The following is a 14,239-nucleotide window of genomic DNA, read 5'->3' as shown; positions in this document are numbered from 1 at the left end:
GGCTTTTTAGCGAGTAGTTAGGATTTCTTCTTATCATTAGGATTTAGATAAACTCTATTGCGTAACTTTAGGATCAAGTAGCTAATCTTCTTCACTTGTATTTAAAGACTGGCAACGACGTGAGGAAGATCACGCTTTATAATATTTACATTCAGAACTCTTTGTTCATCTCTTCTCTTGATTTCGGTATTCTTTCTGAATCAACGAACTCAGAGCTTGTCGTTGTTCGGGTATTCTTCAGACTAAACGAACTTCGTCTCTTTTATATACTTGTGCTGCGCCAAAAGGGAAACTGATTAATGTATTGGTCATCAGTTAGTCCCACCGCTTTCTTCAGCTCCTCGTCCACCTGCACACTCGTCCATATAATTTCTGCATCTTTTGGTTCATTTTCTGTAAACAGCGCAGTTTGACACAACTCAGAAACACAACAAAGAAATCGACGAAAGATATAACTAAAGACTCGTCGCATTGAATAGCATCTCTAATCCTTATATGAGAAAGCAGGGAATATATCATGAGAACAAATTCTGGACGTGTCAGAAATTCTTCAACTTAAGGTAGATCCGTGTGTGTACCACTAAAGGAGACCCATCACTATGGAGAATGCTTTGGGAAAATGAACGGTGTCGAAGGTAGAGGCTTGAAAGCTTTCGCATGCTGATTTTGTTGGTATTTCTCAAACTCCTACGAAATAAATAAACAGGGAACAATACTCTTTTAATACACAGAAATCTTCCAAGGAGAAGATAACAACAAGCAAAAGGGCATATAGTTTGAAGCTTTTAAATTAAAGAGAGCCGCCAATTAGTTTTGCTTAAGAAAATTTTCAACCATGAGAGACAAAATAGATTAGCATCCCAATCTAGACTTGATGAACCGATCGGCCCCTCAGCAGGAAAACTAGTGCATTTGATTAGACTGTCAACTGATGAAACACCGGTTTAAAGTCCGAATCAGCTGGTTTTCAAAATCTGATGTTGATTTAATTGCTTTACTACAGAGCAGTCTGACTAAGGTTCTGTCTAATTCTTGATTACAAAAACATTGCCGTATGGTCGTCGACAAATGTATCAGTTTTGAATATTATATGATCTCTAGGGATTTGAGATCAAAAGAAGATTAAAAAAAGACTAATGTGTTCACGCGTTTCTTAGCTGTGATTTCATCTCTTCCAACTGATTGCGTGAAAGTCATCTTCATTCCTAACTGATCATTTATGAATACTACTATACTTTTATATTGTCTTCAGATTTCAGACACGTCGAAAATAATTATGTTTCAAAAACACTGTTTTTCCTCGTGTAGTTTTTTTTTTTTTAAATCTGTTTAACGTGTTCACATGTTAGTTATAAAACTCATCACTGGTCGTCGACAAAAAGAAAACAAAAACGAAGTTCATCAGCACTATATATCAATCACCATTCTTCTGAGATTTTGTTTTAACTTGTTCGCCAAGCTACTAAACCCTAATCTCTCTCCTCCCCACATCGATCCGCAGCAAAGGTGAGTGATTATAGCATCTTCTCACTGACTAACGTGATAAGTCTTTCACTATATATTTGTTGGGTTTTTGAAATCTCATTTCTTTGCGCAGAGACATGAACTACCGTGGGAAAAGACTCTACTCCGTTCATACTAGGGAAGAGATTCGTGAGAAGATGATGAAAGAAGTCGTTCAGATCTCGGAAGTCTTCTCTCTGTCGCTGTCTGATGCAACCGTAATACTAATCTCTCAACGTTGGAACTCGTTCAAGGCTTCAGATCGTTTGGGAGACGACTAGGAGAAGTTTCTGTCGGAGTTAGGTTTGGTTGGATCCAATAACTCTGAAGATCTCGAGGTGTTGACCGGTGGTGAAGGAGATGATAATCTCGTGTCGACGCCCTTTTGCTCACATAACTTCAGCACAGATTGCTGGAAAGATTATCTCACCAAAACTCTATCGGAGAAGAAGAAGGACGAGAGAGTACTACTGATCTCTTGCTTGAGCCAAGACTGTGTGGCATCCGTTGGACCCGATACGGTCGAGAAGCTAGCAGAGCCAGTACTGAAGGAGATGTACGACATATACCTTGTGGAATCTTTCATGGAGAGCAATAAGGACTCTCTCAAATGGTGTCCTGGCCCTGGCTGCGGCGAATACGCCATCGAGCCTTACGAGGATCCATCAGAAGACTTTGATGTGGTGTGTTCGTGTGGTTACAGATTCTGCTGGATTTGTCAGCGCAAGCCACACCGACCCGTGACTTGCAACAACGCTTCCCTTTGGTTGAATAAACTATTGGATGAGTCGAGAACCCTTGCCTTGAATGCAAAAAGGATTAAACATTGTCCTAAATGCCACAGTCGTGTGAAAAAATCACGACGGAGTATGGAAATGTATTACGTGCAATGCTTCACCACCAAGCAATGAGTCGGCTCTAATATGTCACCTGGTACTCTGGGATGCAAGTCATGCGGCAATGAAGAAATCTAAACGTGATCTTAAAGCCATCAAGGAAGTAACCACTGATTGCGGTTTAGGAGGGCTAGACATGGCGGCTCTAAGACAAGCATGGACGCTGATTGTTCAATGCAGAAGTGTGTTGAAATGGAGCTGTGTGTTTGGTTATTTTATAACCGATTACCATAGCGCCAAGAAGGATTACCTTGATCACATTCGGGAGAAAGCTACCGCGCAACTTCTTAAGCACAAAGAGACTCTAGATGAGGTGACGGATAGAGTCATCTCAGGTGGTGGAGATATCATTGCCTTTAGGCAAAAACTGGAAGTTACAACGACAACAACTGGTAACTACTTCCAGTGCTTTATCAAGACACTTGAAGATGGTTTGTGTGATGTTAAGGTTGATACTTATGTGGACGGTACCACCGATTACTGGTTCTGCGATCGCTGCACGTACAAGAACTACTCTTTTGAACGAGAGTGTAGGATCTGTGTTGCCCCTTGTGAGTCTCCTAGTCACGTGGCTCTTGCTCAAGGAGGGACCAATCCTTTGGAGTTGGACGATGAGTCATCATAATGATATGTTTTTTTCCTGGTTTCATTTACTTTCTCCTTTTGTTTTTTTTTTCCGTTTGGGGTTTAAGTCTTTAGGGTCTCCTTTGTTTGTCCCTTCAGGATTTGGAGACCTTAAAAGTGGTTGTTGGAACATCATTCATCATTTCAAGTTGTACTTTCTTATCGTTTGTTTGGGTGTTATGCTTGTGTTTTCTTATTATATAACATGATGATAAGTTTGTTTTGCGTAAGTTTGGATACAACTCTGTTGAAGTTCGGAATAAACAAGTTAGCATTTGACCGGAGAACAAACCTGCGTGGTTAGTAAGACCAATGTGGATTAGGCCTAAAACCTGTATCCATCATGTATTGTATATGTATCTAATATTCTCTTAAATATATCTGAACAAGACAGTAATTTTCCGACCATATACACTCTATAACATTCTAAGTAAACAGATTACTACTAGGAAGATGGATTAGGCCTGAAACCTATGTGTGAGCATTCACTATAAACCTTTTACTTTTGTCCTGCCAATGATTGGGGCTGGTTCTAAAGACTGCATACTCTTGGAGATTGTGTGACCTGGTTTAAATGCATGGTTCAGCTCTTTTTTCACAAGAATTATAAGATCCTTTTGTACTGTACAATCTGCAATCTTGATTTATATAAGATTTCCTGCTCCTTACTTTCTCTAGAACCTTTTTTTTCAAGATCCTTTCTCTAGAACCTTGTTCTTTAAATCTTACTATTTCAAGAAGAAGAAAAAAAAAGAGAATCATTGTGAGGTATACTTCCTACTAGAAGCCCATGGTTTTATGTTCAAACATTGTTAGATGGTTCCTCTTTCCTCTCGCATTGGGTTCATTGCTTAGGATTAGCTAATTCTTTGCCTTGGCTCATCTTTCCTTAATCAATTTGGTAGACGTGGACACGGATCGAATAGTAGCATATTTTTTTAGTATTTGTGATTTGTTTTGTACTTCACGGATATTTGATTTTTTGATTTTTTTTGTTTTATAAAAATAGATATCCAGAATTTTTTTTGATATTTATGAATATTAACGGATATTTATGGATATTTTATCTACTTTGTTTAATACAAGTAAATCTAGAAAAAATAATACCAATTTATTTTTTAGAAATATATTTTAAGATAATAAAAATATAAAATAAAAAATTAATGAAACTATATGTTTTATAAATTTTTAAAATTAATAATTTTCTTATAAAACAAATGTTTTCAGAAAAATTGTAGTTTTGTTATAAATATTTATAATTTTTTTTTAATTTAATATTTTTATAAGTAACTTTTAAAATAAATTTTAGTAAAGTATATGTTAAATAATAATTATATAATCTTATAAATTTAAATCTCTATATTTAATTGTAGATATACATCTATTTGTATAAAAGTCGGAGTGAAACAAATCGAATATCCGTCTCTAATTTTTTTAATATTTGTGATTTGTTTCGTTTTTAACCAATATTGATTTTTAATATTTGCTTTGCTTTGAAAACTTATGAATATCCAAATTTTTCGGATTAAATAGAAACGAATTATTCGAATCAAATTTAACTTAACTGATAAAATGATATTTGGGGTGTGAAAATACACGAAACAAACTTTAAGACAAAATTTCAAAATATAAAAAACATAACTGGAAGGACCATAAACCAAAAAGAAAAAACTTCGAACTCTCTGCACAGAATAGAATAATGGGGAAGACGTAGCATTGTTTCTATCCATCAGTTTCTTCCTTCTTCTTCATCTTCTTCACCATCATGTGATTCCATTAACAGCTCAGTCTTCTCATGATCAATCCTCTCTTTCTCACATACGGAGAAGACGAACGATATCCAATTTAACCTGCTAAGAAGTTCTCAGCCGTATTATTGAAAATGTTGACTAGAGCCCTGGGACGAGTTCGAATCTCCGGATCGAATCGTTTAAGTGGAGTTTTCGAGAATTCGAAATTGGGCACGATTGGTGTTTCCTGTAGGAGATGGTTATCGTCGAGCGAGAGCGGGAAACGCTTTGCGGCGATGTGGGGAAGTGGAGATTACGGAAGGTTAGGGCTCGGGAGCTTGGAGTCTCAGTGGACACCTGCCGTTTGCTCTTCCTTGAGTGATCACAGCATCAGAGCTGTCTCTTGCGGCGGTGCTCACACTCTTTTCCTCACCGGTGATCTTCTTCTTCTTCTTCCTCTCCCGACTTAAAATTCTATTTATTGGCTACAGAATTTGAATTTGAGTGACGTTGGTGGGATATCATCATGTGTTTGTTGGCTTCGTTTAATTGGTGTTTTTTGTTGTAAAGTATTATACTTTGAATCTGATTGTGAGCTTACATAGAACTCCTCCTACACATGTGACAGAAACAAGGAGAGTCTTTGCAACAGGTCTTAATGATTGTGGCCAACTTGGTCTCTCCCACGTTACAACTCATGCTTTGGTATGTTATATAGGTCAAAAAAAGACTATAGGGGATGCAAGCTTTTCTTTTTCTTCTTTGCTTCTCTGTTTTTCAAGTGTCTTTTTTCTTAGATAATTCAGTTGGAACTTGTTTCTTGTATATAACGTTGTAGGAGCCCCTTGAAGTTTCTGGATTTGAAAAAGATATACTGCATATCTCAGCTGGTTATAACCACTCTGCTGCTGTTACTGGTAAATAACCACCCTGTTCTTCATTACATCGTCATGCCTTGAACCTGATACATGATCTCCTACATGCCAAATATGATCTTCTGGTTACTTGGTTACATATTTATTTGCTCTCTTTCTATTTATTAGTGGATGGGCAACTCTACATGTGGGGAAAGAATACGTGTGGACAGCTTGGACTTGGAAAAAGTAAATACCTTTTCCGTTACAATAAGCTACGCACCTGTTATTTACGTCCCAGTTCATCAAGTTTGCTCTCTTTCTATTTACACGTTCGTTTCCATTTTTACATATTTTCTTATGAAGACGCTGCAAGAGTGGTACATGTGCCAACCAAAGTGGAGGCTCTGAATGGGATCACCATCAAATCAGTGGCTTTGGGATCAGAACATTCAGTTGCTGTTACTGGTACGGATCCTAGATTCTTAAACACCTGTTTTTTTTCTTCTGTCTTTTAAGTATCTTTCTGGAGCAGATGGAGGTGAAGTCCTGAGTTGGGGTGGAGGAGGATCTGGGAGACTTGGCCACGGTCACGAGTCCAGTTTTTTTGGCATCTTAAAAAGTAAAAGGTTTGTTCTCTTTTTGCTTAATTCCCATATTTGTTTCTTTCTCATGCAATTTTTACTCACATGAATTTTCATATCATGATTCCTTCATAGTTTTCTTTGTACTGCGCTTGCAGTGAGTTTACTCCAAGGCTTATCAAGGAACTTGAAGGGATTAAGGTAATTCCTTAGATGGAGAACTTCTATTATCTAGTGACGGTTTTTAATCTTTATCACTTTCAGTCTTATGTTTTCCTATTCTCTTGGTCGAGCAATAGGTTAAAAACGTTGCTGCTGGTCTACTGCATACAGCATGCACTGATGGTATTGTTTTGCTTTCTTAAATTTTGAATGTTGTGCCAGACTGGCAGTTACTGACTGTCCGAGTTTTGTTTTCCAAATAATGCAGAGAATGGCTCTGCCTTCATGTTCGGAGAGAGATCTATAAATAAGATGGTAAATAAAATGTTTTATTTTCCTAGACTATCTATGGCTACATTATAGTTATCTAAAGCTATCTGGTGGGAGAATATAGGGATTTGGAGGAGTAAGAAATGCTACAACACCATCCATTATCAGTGATGTGCCATACGCAGAAGAAGTTGCATGTGGTGGTTACCACACATGTGTTGTCACAAGTAATTCTCTACTTTAGTACCTTTTTGCTTGATGGTCGATAAGAACTCAGTCGCTGTTGTTTCTTTCGTTTTTGTAAGGAAGTGGGGAACTTTACACCTGGGGTTCAAATGAAAATGGGTGCCTTGGCACAGAGTAAGTCATATCCTATAATTGATTAGTATGTTTCCTCATAAGATCTGTAAACAAGTTCCTTCAACTGTACATGTATTCAGTTTATCTCATAATTTGTTTCAGGTCAACATATGTCTCACATTCCCCCGTGAGAGTCGAAGGTCCTTTCTTGGAATCAGCTGTGACTCATGTATCTTGTGGGTGGAAGCACACTGCAGCCATTTCAGGTATTTTTTTGGGGGGTAAAGAAAATTTTATATCCATTTTCATTATGCAAGTTATTCGGCTCATTTCTGAATCGTTTTTGCAGATAACAAAGTTTTTACATGGGGCTGGGGAGGTTCTCACGGCACATTCTCTGTTGATGGGCACTCCTCCGGTGGACAACTGGTTTGTTTTATCATCTTTGTTATCGATCAAATATCCGAAACAATTAGCTTATACGAATGCTACATCATTTTATTTATTGGTTCATTTTGTTACTATTATCTAAAGAATCTTTGAGACATGGCATCAAAGAGAATAAGTGATATATGATATGTTCAATTGTAGGGACATGGTAATGATGTAGACTATGCAATACCAGCAATGGTGAACCTGGGAAAGAATGTAAGAGCAGTGCATATATCTTGTGGCTTTAATCATACAGGAGCAGTTCTCGAACATTTTTGAAGACTTCATGAAACACATTTCATTTCATATACATATGTTTTTGATTCGTTATACCTTCTTAATGTTTTGTACATCAGAAGCAACTCTAAAGGGAGAAACAAATGGATAATAAACTTGTAAGAATAATATACTAATTATATAATTTTTCAACTCTTGAGGGAGAAACTAATGGACCTGTATTTGTAAGAATAATGTGTAGTTACAGAAGAGCAAAAGAATATAATTATTACAAAACAAGTTTGATGTGCATTAATATTGATTAAAAAGAGGAGAGAAAAGAAAATCCCCTAGAGTTTGTTGTTGTCAAGCTCTTACATTAGGACAATATTAAAAACACATTATAAAGAGGCAATGCTGTCAACATGGTGGGGTAAAAAAAAAGAGCAACAAAAGCCTGTGAGTCCATAACGGCTCCAAAACTCCTCAGTATCCGCGATACCGTGGATCCTGACTCTTCTCATGTCTTTCGTGTCCGTGTTGTAGTAGAAAACATAAAAGGGCTGGGCACGGTAGGGCAGAGTCGTTGGGGAGAAAACGATTTCACCAGCCTCGTTGGTTCCCTGGGAGGTCGTACTCTCACCCATCCCAAGAGAGAAGGGAAGAGAGAAAGGAAGCTCGAACGTCTGTCTGGACCAGTCATGTTTCTCCGCATCTTCAAGTATCCATAGATCAAAACGGTCGAAAGAAGAACCACCACGTCCCAAACAGTTTGGTACGATGACAGCCAGCTTCCCTTTGTATTCTATCAATATCGAAAAGGCCTCACAAACCAGGACCTCCTTAGGCGTCGTGATGAAGCTTAGCGTCTCGTGTCTAACGTCAAAACACACAAACACAGGGAGTCGAATTGCGACTTGGAGCCCAAGCACCATAATACAGGAGACCGTTGATGCTTAGTCCCATAGTCATAGGGAAATAAGGCGGGGAGGTAAATTGGCTACGAGATATTTCTCCTCCTTCAAGTGTTATAACCTCGTGCACTATGGGACTAGGTTTAAGAGTCACATATGAGGAGACCAGGGTCAATACTTTGAATTGATCATCGACAGGATCGTATCCCAAGGATGTGCACGCTCTTTCCTTGCAGGGAGAGGTAATGCCGTCACCCGTGCTAGGGTTAAGTATAGTTAATTGTAGACCGTGACAGTAAGAGAGAAAGCCGTGGAGGGAAGTACACTTGAAGCCGCCGTGAGGCAAGGTTACTGAGGGTCTTGTCATGGCTAGATTGGCAACCAAAGAAGAAGAAGAAGTTTCCATCTCTCCCGAGAAGATGAACAGACGCTGGGCATCGCCCTTGACGAATACGTTGTTGGTGAAAGCGATTATAAAACGGGATGGCGTTGCAGAGGATGTCTCGAACTCCATATCTAAAGGGAGGAGATGTAGCTTATTACTGGCTGGGGGACTATTGTTCTCCTCCTCGTCCCTAGGGCAGAAGACTTCTTCTTTTTGGTGATGGGTACTCGTTCACAGCCAATCTAGCTATTGGTTTTCAAGATACTTGAACTAAAATCGAAGAAGAAGAAGAAGATATAAATATAGATTAGATGTAGTGATCAAATCTATATATATATAATATAAACACAAAGGAGTTTCCTTTTCTTGAGAGGAGTATTCTTTTCTTGGACACTTCTTTTATTGTTCTTTTTTTTAAACAACCAACTTATTTTTATTGGTTGGTGCCATTAAGAAAAAAGGAAATTTCTCCCAGTTTTCAATTTTGTCAAATACCATTTGGTTAAGGAGAAGGGATCGTGTATTAATTTGTTCTCGAGGATGGTCTAACCGTTTGCTGATGATAGGAGGTTGGGAGAAGATGCAACGAGTTTCAGACACAAGTCGAAGCAATTGGGGAAGTAAAATAACTAAGCTATAAAAGTAGAAAAATTTCATTACAACTGTGGAGATGAAAACATAAGCACTTGACTCCTTTATTGCAAGACAAAAACTCCAACGAATGAATTTGTTTTCTCGGTATTGATCTCTCACACTCAGACAAAAGCATCTGTTTCAGTTTGTTTGTTTCGTTATTGTCAACAAAAGAAGAAGAGGAGAAGAGAGGAATGGAGCCCTTAAGCTGCTGCCTCCTTGGAAATCTTCTCTGCTTTCGCAACCACCTCATCAATGCCACCAACCATGTAAAAGGATTGTTCAGGAAGATCATCGTACTTACCGTCGAGTAAACCCTGCAACAGTTAACAGTTCAAATGAATTCAGATATAGCAAGCAATCATGTAGCAGGGAAGAAAGTGATATGAGCATATATGTACCTGGAAACTGTTGATGTTTTCCTTAAGGTCAACGTATTTGCCAGGGGCACCCGTGAAGATCTCAGCAACATGGAATGGCTGACTCAAGAATCTCTGAATCTTACGGGCACGTGCAACAGTCAGCTTGTCATCTTCACTTAGCTCATCCATTCCCAAAATGGCAATAATATCTTGCAAGTTCTTGTAGTTCTGTAGCACTTTCTGCACACCACGAGCAGTGTTGTAGTGCTCCTCACCCAGAATGTGAGGCGAGAGCATACGGGATGTTGAATCCAAAGGATCCACGGCAGGATAGATACCAAGCTCGGAAATCTTCATATGGTAAAGACAAAAGTATCAAGGAATTATCTTTATATGCATTACAGAGAAATTTTTTTTTGAAAAGAAGCACCAGAAGGAGACAAGTATACACCTGTCTTGACAGAACAGTTGTGGCATCCAAGTGAGCGAAAGTTGTGGCAGGAGCAGGATCTGTCAAATCATCAGCAGGGACATAGATGGCTTGCACTGAGGTGATAGAACCTTTCTTGGTGGTTGTGATTCGCTCTTGAAGAGCACCAAGATCGGAAGCAAGAGTTGGCTGGTAACCCACAGCAGATGGGATACGACCAAGCAAAGCAGACACTTCAGAGTTAGCCTACACAGGAGAGTAGAAATCAGTTAAGTTCACAACTCTCTTTATCAATCAATGTATGGCACACAGGTGCTGATAGATAACACAAACAATATAGCTCACCTGAGTGAAACGGAAAATGTTGTCAATGAAAAGCAACACATCCTGGCCTTCGGCATCACGGAAATACTCAGCAACAGTCAGACCAGTAAGTCCAACACGAGCACGGGCACCCGGGGGCTCGTTCATTTGTCCATACACAAGAGCACATTTGCTCTCAGACTATTAGATGTGAAAGCAAAGAGAATTAATCAGATGCAATTTGCCAGGAAAAAGAAAGATGAAAGATGAATCAAAATAATTTGAAAACCTGCTTCTCGCCTAGCTTGATGACACCACTCTCAATCATTTCTCTGTACAAGTCATTGCCTTCACGAGTTCTTTCTCCCACACCAGCAAACACGGAGAAACCACCTGTTCAACCGAAGAAGCACCAACTAATAAACTAAAATCTGGAGCCCCACTGTGCAAACTACTTAGGAAAACTCTGAGAATACAAACCATGAGCTTTGGCGACATTGTTAATAAGTTCCATAATGAGCACTGTTTTCCCAACACCTGCACCACCAAAGAGTCCAATCTTTCCTCCTCTTTGGTAAGGAGCAAGCAGGTCAACAACCTGGAATGAACGCACCAAGCATTAGCAAAGACAACACGTGTACCAAACCAATGGGAACAACGCAGAGCTAGAGCCCAAAATCTACCTTAATACCAGTGGCAAGGATCTCTTGCCCAGTAGCTAGGTCAACCAATGCTGGCGCATCTCTGTGAATAGGTAGGTAGTGCTCAGTCTCTAGGCAACAGCAAAAAACATATCGTCACGACAGGTTCGCTGAAAGTAAGACACTGATGAATAATGGATTAAACTTCTTACTAATTTCGCCTCTCTCATCGATAGGTTCCCCAAGAACGTTCATGATACGTCCAAGAGTAGCTCTCCCAACAGGAACCTTAGAAGTGAATACAAATAAATGATTAGTCATCCACATTCACAAAAACATTGAGTTCCTTGTAAATGAATATACTTTTGAAGAAAAAAAGTGAATCTTGACAAAGTCAACAATGCACAAAAGCAATCACGAGATGAAGCAACAGATCTAAACCTAGTAATGTCAACACAATCCGATCTAAACAAACGGAACACTACTTACGGTGATTGGAGCACCAGTGTTGAGGACGCGCCTCCCACGAACGAGACCCTCAGTACCATCCATAGCAATGGTCCTGACAACATTCTGACCCAAGTGATGAGACACCTCAAGCACCAGCCTCGTGGGGTGATCCTGCACCTCGAGCGACGTCATGATCGGAGGCAATCCCTCCTGATCTTCGAATCTCACATCCACAATAGCTCCGATGACCTGGCAAACCTTCCCGATCGCACCTTTTCCACCGTAATCGTAAGTCTTCTTCGCCTCATCCTTAGCTGGAGCAGACGACGGCGCGGCCGAATTAGCCGGCGAAGAGGTCGAATACTCGGCGACGCGTCCGAGGATGTCGCCGAAAGGAGCTGCGCGGCGGGCTGGCGAAGGAGACGGGAGCCTAGGGTTACGGCTCCCGAATTTGGCAGCAGATCTGCCGGAGGATGAACGGAGAAGCGTCGATAAGACTCTCCGAGACGCCATTACTGTCTTGTTGTTGTGTTGTGTGTGTGAAATGAATTTGCTAGGGTAACTTCAGTACCTGAATCAATCTATAGGATCGATTGGTTCTGATTTAGGAAACTTTCTTTGTTGTTGGGCTTCACTAATGGGCTTATTTGGGCCTAAATTATGCATTTTCTGCTATCTTCAAAGAGAAAAAGAGTGAAGGACAAATAATACTTTAACATAATTTGGGGATGCAAAAAAAAAAAATTAATTAGATTTTGATCCGCAGAATAAATAGTAGTACTTAAAATAATTTGGCCATTTAGAAATGCAAAAAGAAAAAAAGTTAATTAGATTTTGATCCGCATTTTAAAAGCGCTGAATAATTTTTGGTAAAAATTTTATATAATCGTCTTTTGTCTTTATTTAAAGTAAGCTTGTATATAAAATCTATAATCCGAAGTTTAAATCAAACCCAAACCAAAAAAGCATGATCTAAATACCTATTCGAAATGTAAGAAATACCTAAATAGGTTTTGTAGAGTGGTACAAAACGTATTTAAATCCGAAGTGTTACTATAAGAATTCAAACGGATAAAACGTGAAATAATGTTTCGGTGAAAACTTTACATTATCGCATTTTCTCTTTATTTAAAATATGTATAGACATAAAATGTATAACCCGAAGTTCGAACCAAACTCAAACAAAAAAATGATTTTTATCCGGTCTGAAATATAAAAAATACCAAATTGAGTATGTGGGGTGATACAAAACATATTTGAATCCAAAACTGTTATGATCTGAAACCTGAACGGATAATTCGAAAAAAAAAACTCCAAAGAGTGAAAACCCGATCAGAGTGCTCAAATTAATCACAAATATAAATATTTGAAACATAAATATTTATTTCAAATATTCAATTCTATTTTTTTCTTGAAATCATACCAAAAATTAAGTATATAAATGTTAAATAAGTAATTTAAATATCTAATTCTACATAAATAACTATTTATTTCTTATGTTTTGTTTTTAAATTTTGGATTAGTTTGGATATATCTGACCCAAACCAATATAATCCGAATAAAATAATATATAGTTAATTTATGGGTTTTAAGATGTGATATAAATTAAAACTAAAACCGATGAAAAATATTTTTACACTGCATCATGGAGAAAAATTGGGGGAAAACTTGTTTTCTTTTTTGTTTTGGGTTTGGATTCTACAGCACGAAGTTGAAGGCTGAAGCCAGAGTCAGCGATCTTGTCGAAAGATTGACGTTGGAGGAGAAAATAGGGTTTCTTGTGAGCCACCCACAATGCTGATTTAATGTGTTTAGATGCCCTAAACAAATTTTCAACAACCTATTTTTCATTTTTCCTAAATATATATAATATAAAATACCACATTATCTTTTTAACTAATTCAACTGCACTAAATAGTTATTAAATATATTATAAAATTAATTGTATAGCAATATTTTTTAACATAATCACAATATTTTCATTATAATCAATCATAATTCACTAAAATAAATTGTTGATACAAAATCTCACATTTAAAAGATAATAATTTACTTATATTTTATTAATTTTTCTTATATTTTATTAATTTTTACTTATATTTTTATACGATTTTATTAAAGATTATATGTAAACATAAACTGAGGTATTTGTTTGATAGGGGTGGGAACTTTACCCGATATCTGAAGCCGTACCCGCATCCGACCCAAAACCCTAAATTAAATCCGAACCGAAGTAACAAAATGTCCGAACAAGTATTAAGTTATGAGAGATTGGATATCCAAACCCGAACGGGTATATCCGAATCCGAATAGATATCCGAAGATAACTGAACATATGTATACTTACTCTTATATTTCTAGTTTACATCTTTCATTTATTTAAAATATTTATATTGATGTTACACATACTTTAAGATCATATAGTATATATATAATTATGGAAAAAATAATTTGATATTCATTTAAAATGCATGTCAAACTTTTTGTTTCATGTATTAATAAAAGTTACATCCAAAATTTTAAAATAATAGCCAAATTAATATTTTTTTA

The 14,239-nt window shown here is 37.7% G+C and overlaps 2 protein-coding genes and 2 pseudogenes across 2 annotated transcripts; 2 read left to right on the top strand and 2 right to left on the bottom strand.

The window, feature by feature from the left end:
• Positions 1–1,379: 1,379 nt before the first annotated feature.
• On the top strand, positions 1,380–3,247 carry LOC108840241 (probable E3 ubiquitin-protein ligase ARI16; annotated as a pseudogene).
• A 1,460-nt stretch (positions 3,248–4,707) lies between these two features.
• On the top strand, positions 4,708–7,803 carry LOC108828562 (ultraviolet-B receptor UVR8). Its single transcript, XM_018602296.2, has 14 exons — positions 4,708–5,188; positions 5,382–5,458; positions 5,592–5,670; positions 5,797–5,856; positions 5,974–6,075; positions 6,143–6,236; positions 6,350–6,392; positions 6,491–6,536; positions 6,622–6,668; positions 6,748–6,850; positions 6,929–6,983; positions 7,086–7,189; positions 7,273–7,352; positions 7,515–7,803. The coding sequence occupies exons 1-14, from the start codon at positions 4,906–4,908 to the stop codon at positions 7,632–7,634; spliced, it is 1,293 nt and encodes a 430-aa protein (XP_018457798.2). The 5' UTR covers positions 4,708–4,905; the 3' UTR covers positions 7,635–7,803.
• Positions 7,804–7,972: 169 nt separating this feature from the next.
• Positions 7,973–9,150, bottom strand: LOC108839109 (F-box protein At1g30790-like; annotated as a pseudogene).
• A 332-nt stretch (positions 9,151–9,482) lies between these two features.
• LOC108843129 (ATP synthase subunit beta-1, mitochondrial-like) lies at positions 9,483–12,250 on the bottom strand. The gene is made up of 9 exons (XM_018616233.2): positions 11,729–12,250; positions 11,452–11,527; positions 11,282–11,370; positions 11,079–11,196; positions 10,888–10,991; positions 10,641–10,799; positions 10,317–10,541; positions 9,905–10,216; positions 9,483–9,820 (listed from the first exon to the last, which is right to left on the bottom strand). The coding sequence occupies exons 1-9, from the start codon at positions 12,200–12,202 to the stop codon at positions 9,707–9,709; spliced, it is 1,671 nt and encodes a 556-aa protein (XP_018471735.1). The 5' UTR covers positions 12,203–12,250; the 3' UTR covers positions 9,483–9,706.
• Positions 12,251–14,239: the final 1,989 nt, after the last annotated feature.

This window comes from Raphanus sativus, chromosome 2 (assembly GCF_000801105.2).
Source record: "Raphanus sativus cultivar WK10039 chromosome 2, ASM80110v3, whole genome shotgun sequence".
Classification (NCBI taxonomy): Eukaryota; Viridiplantae; Streptophyta; class Magnoliopsida; order Brassicales; family Brassicaceae; genus Raphanus; species Raphanus sativus.
Note: the sequence above shows the minus strand (reverse complement) of the source record. Positions and strands in the feature narration are given on the sequence as shown.

What these genes read in the sequence shown, in the direction of transcription:
- LOC108828562 (XM_018602296.2), top strand. Translation starts at nt 4,906, where the DNA reads ATGTTGACTAGAGCCCTGGGACGAGTTCGAATCTCCGGATCGAATCGT. An exon ending in CCACTCTGCTGCTGTTACTG is followed by an intron (nt 5,671 to 5,796) that starts GTAAATAACCAC and finishes TCTATTTATTAG; the next exon opens with TGGATGGGCAACTCTACATG. An exon ending in CCACACATGTGTTGTCACAA is followed by an intron (nt 6,851 to 6,928) that starts GTAATTCTCTAC and finishes CGTTTTTGTAAG; the next exon opens with GAAGTGGGGAACTTTACACC.
- LOC108843129 (XM_018616233.2), bottom strand. Translation starts at nt 12,202, where the DNA reads ATGGCGTCTCGGAGAGTCTTATCGACGCTTCTCCGTTCATCCTCCGGC. An exon ending in TCCTTGCCACTGGTATTAAG is followed by an intron (nt 11,197 to 11,281) that starts GTAGATTTTGGG and finishes CGTTCATTCCAG; the next exon opens with GTTGTTGACCTGCTTGCTCC. An exon ending in AAAACATCAACAGTTTCCAG is followed by an intron (nt 9,821 to 9,904) that starts GTACATATATGC and finishes TAACTGTTGCAG; the next exon opens with GGTTTACTCGACGGTAAGTA.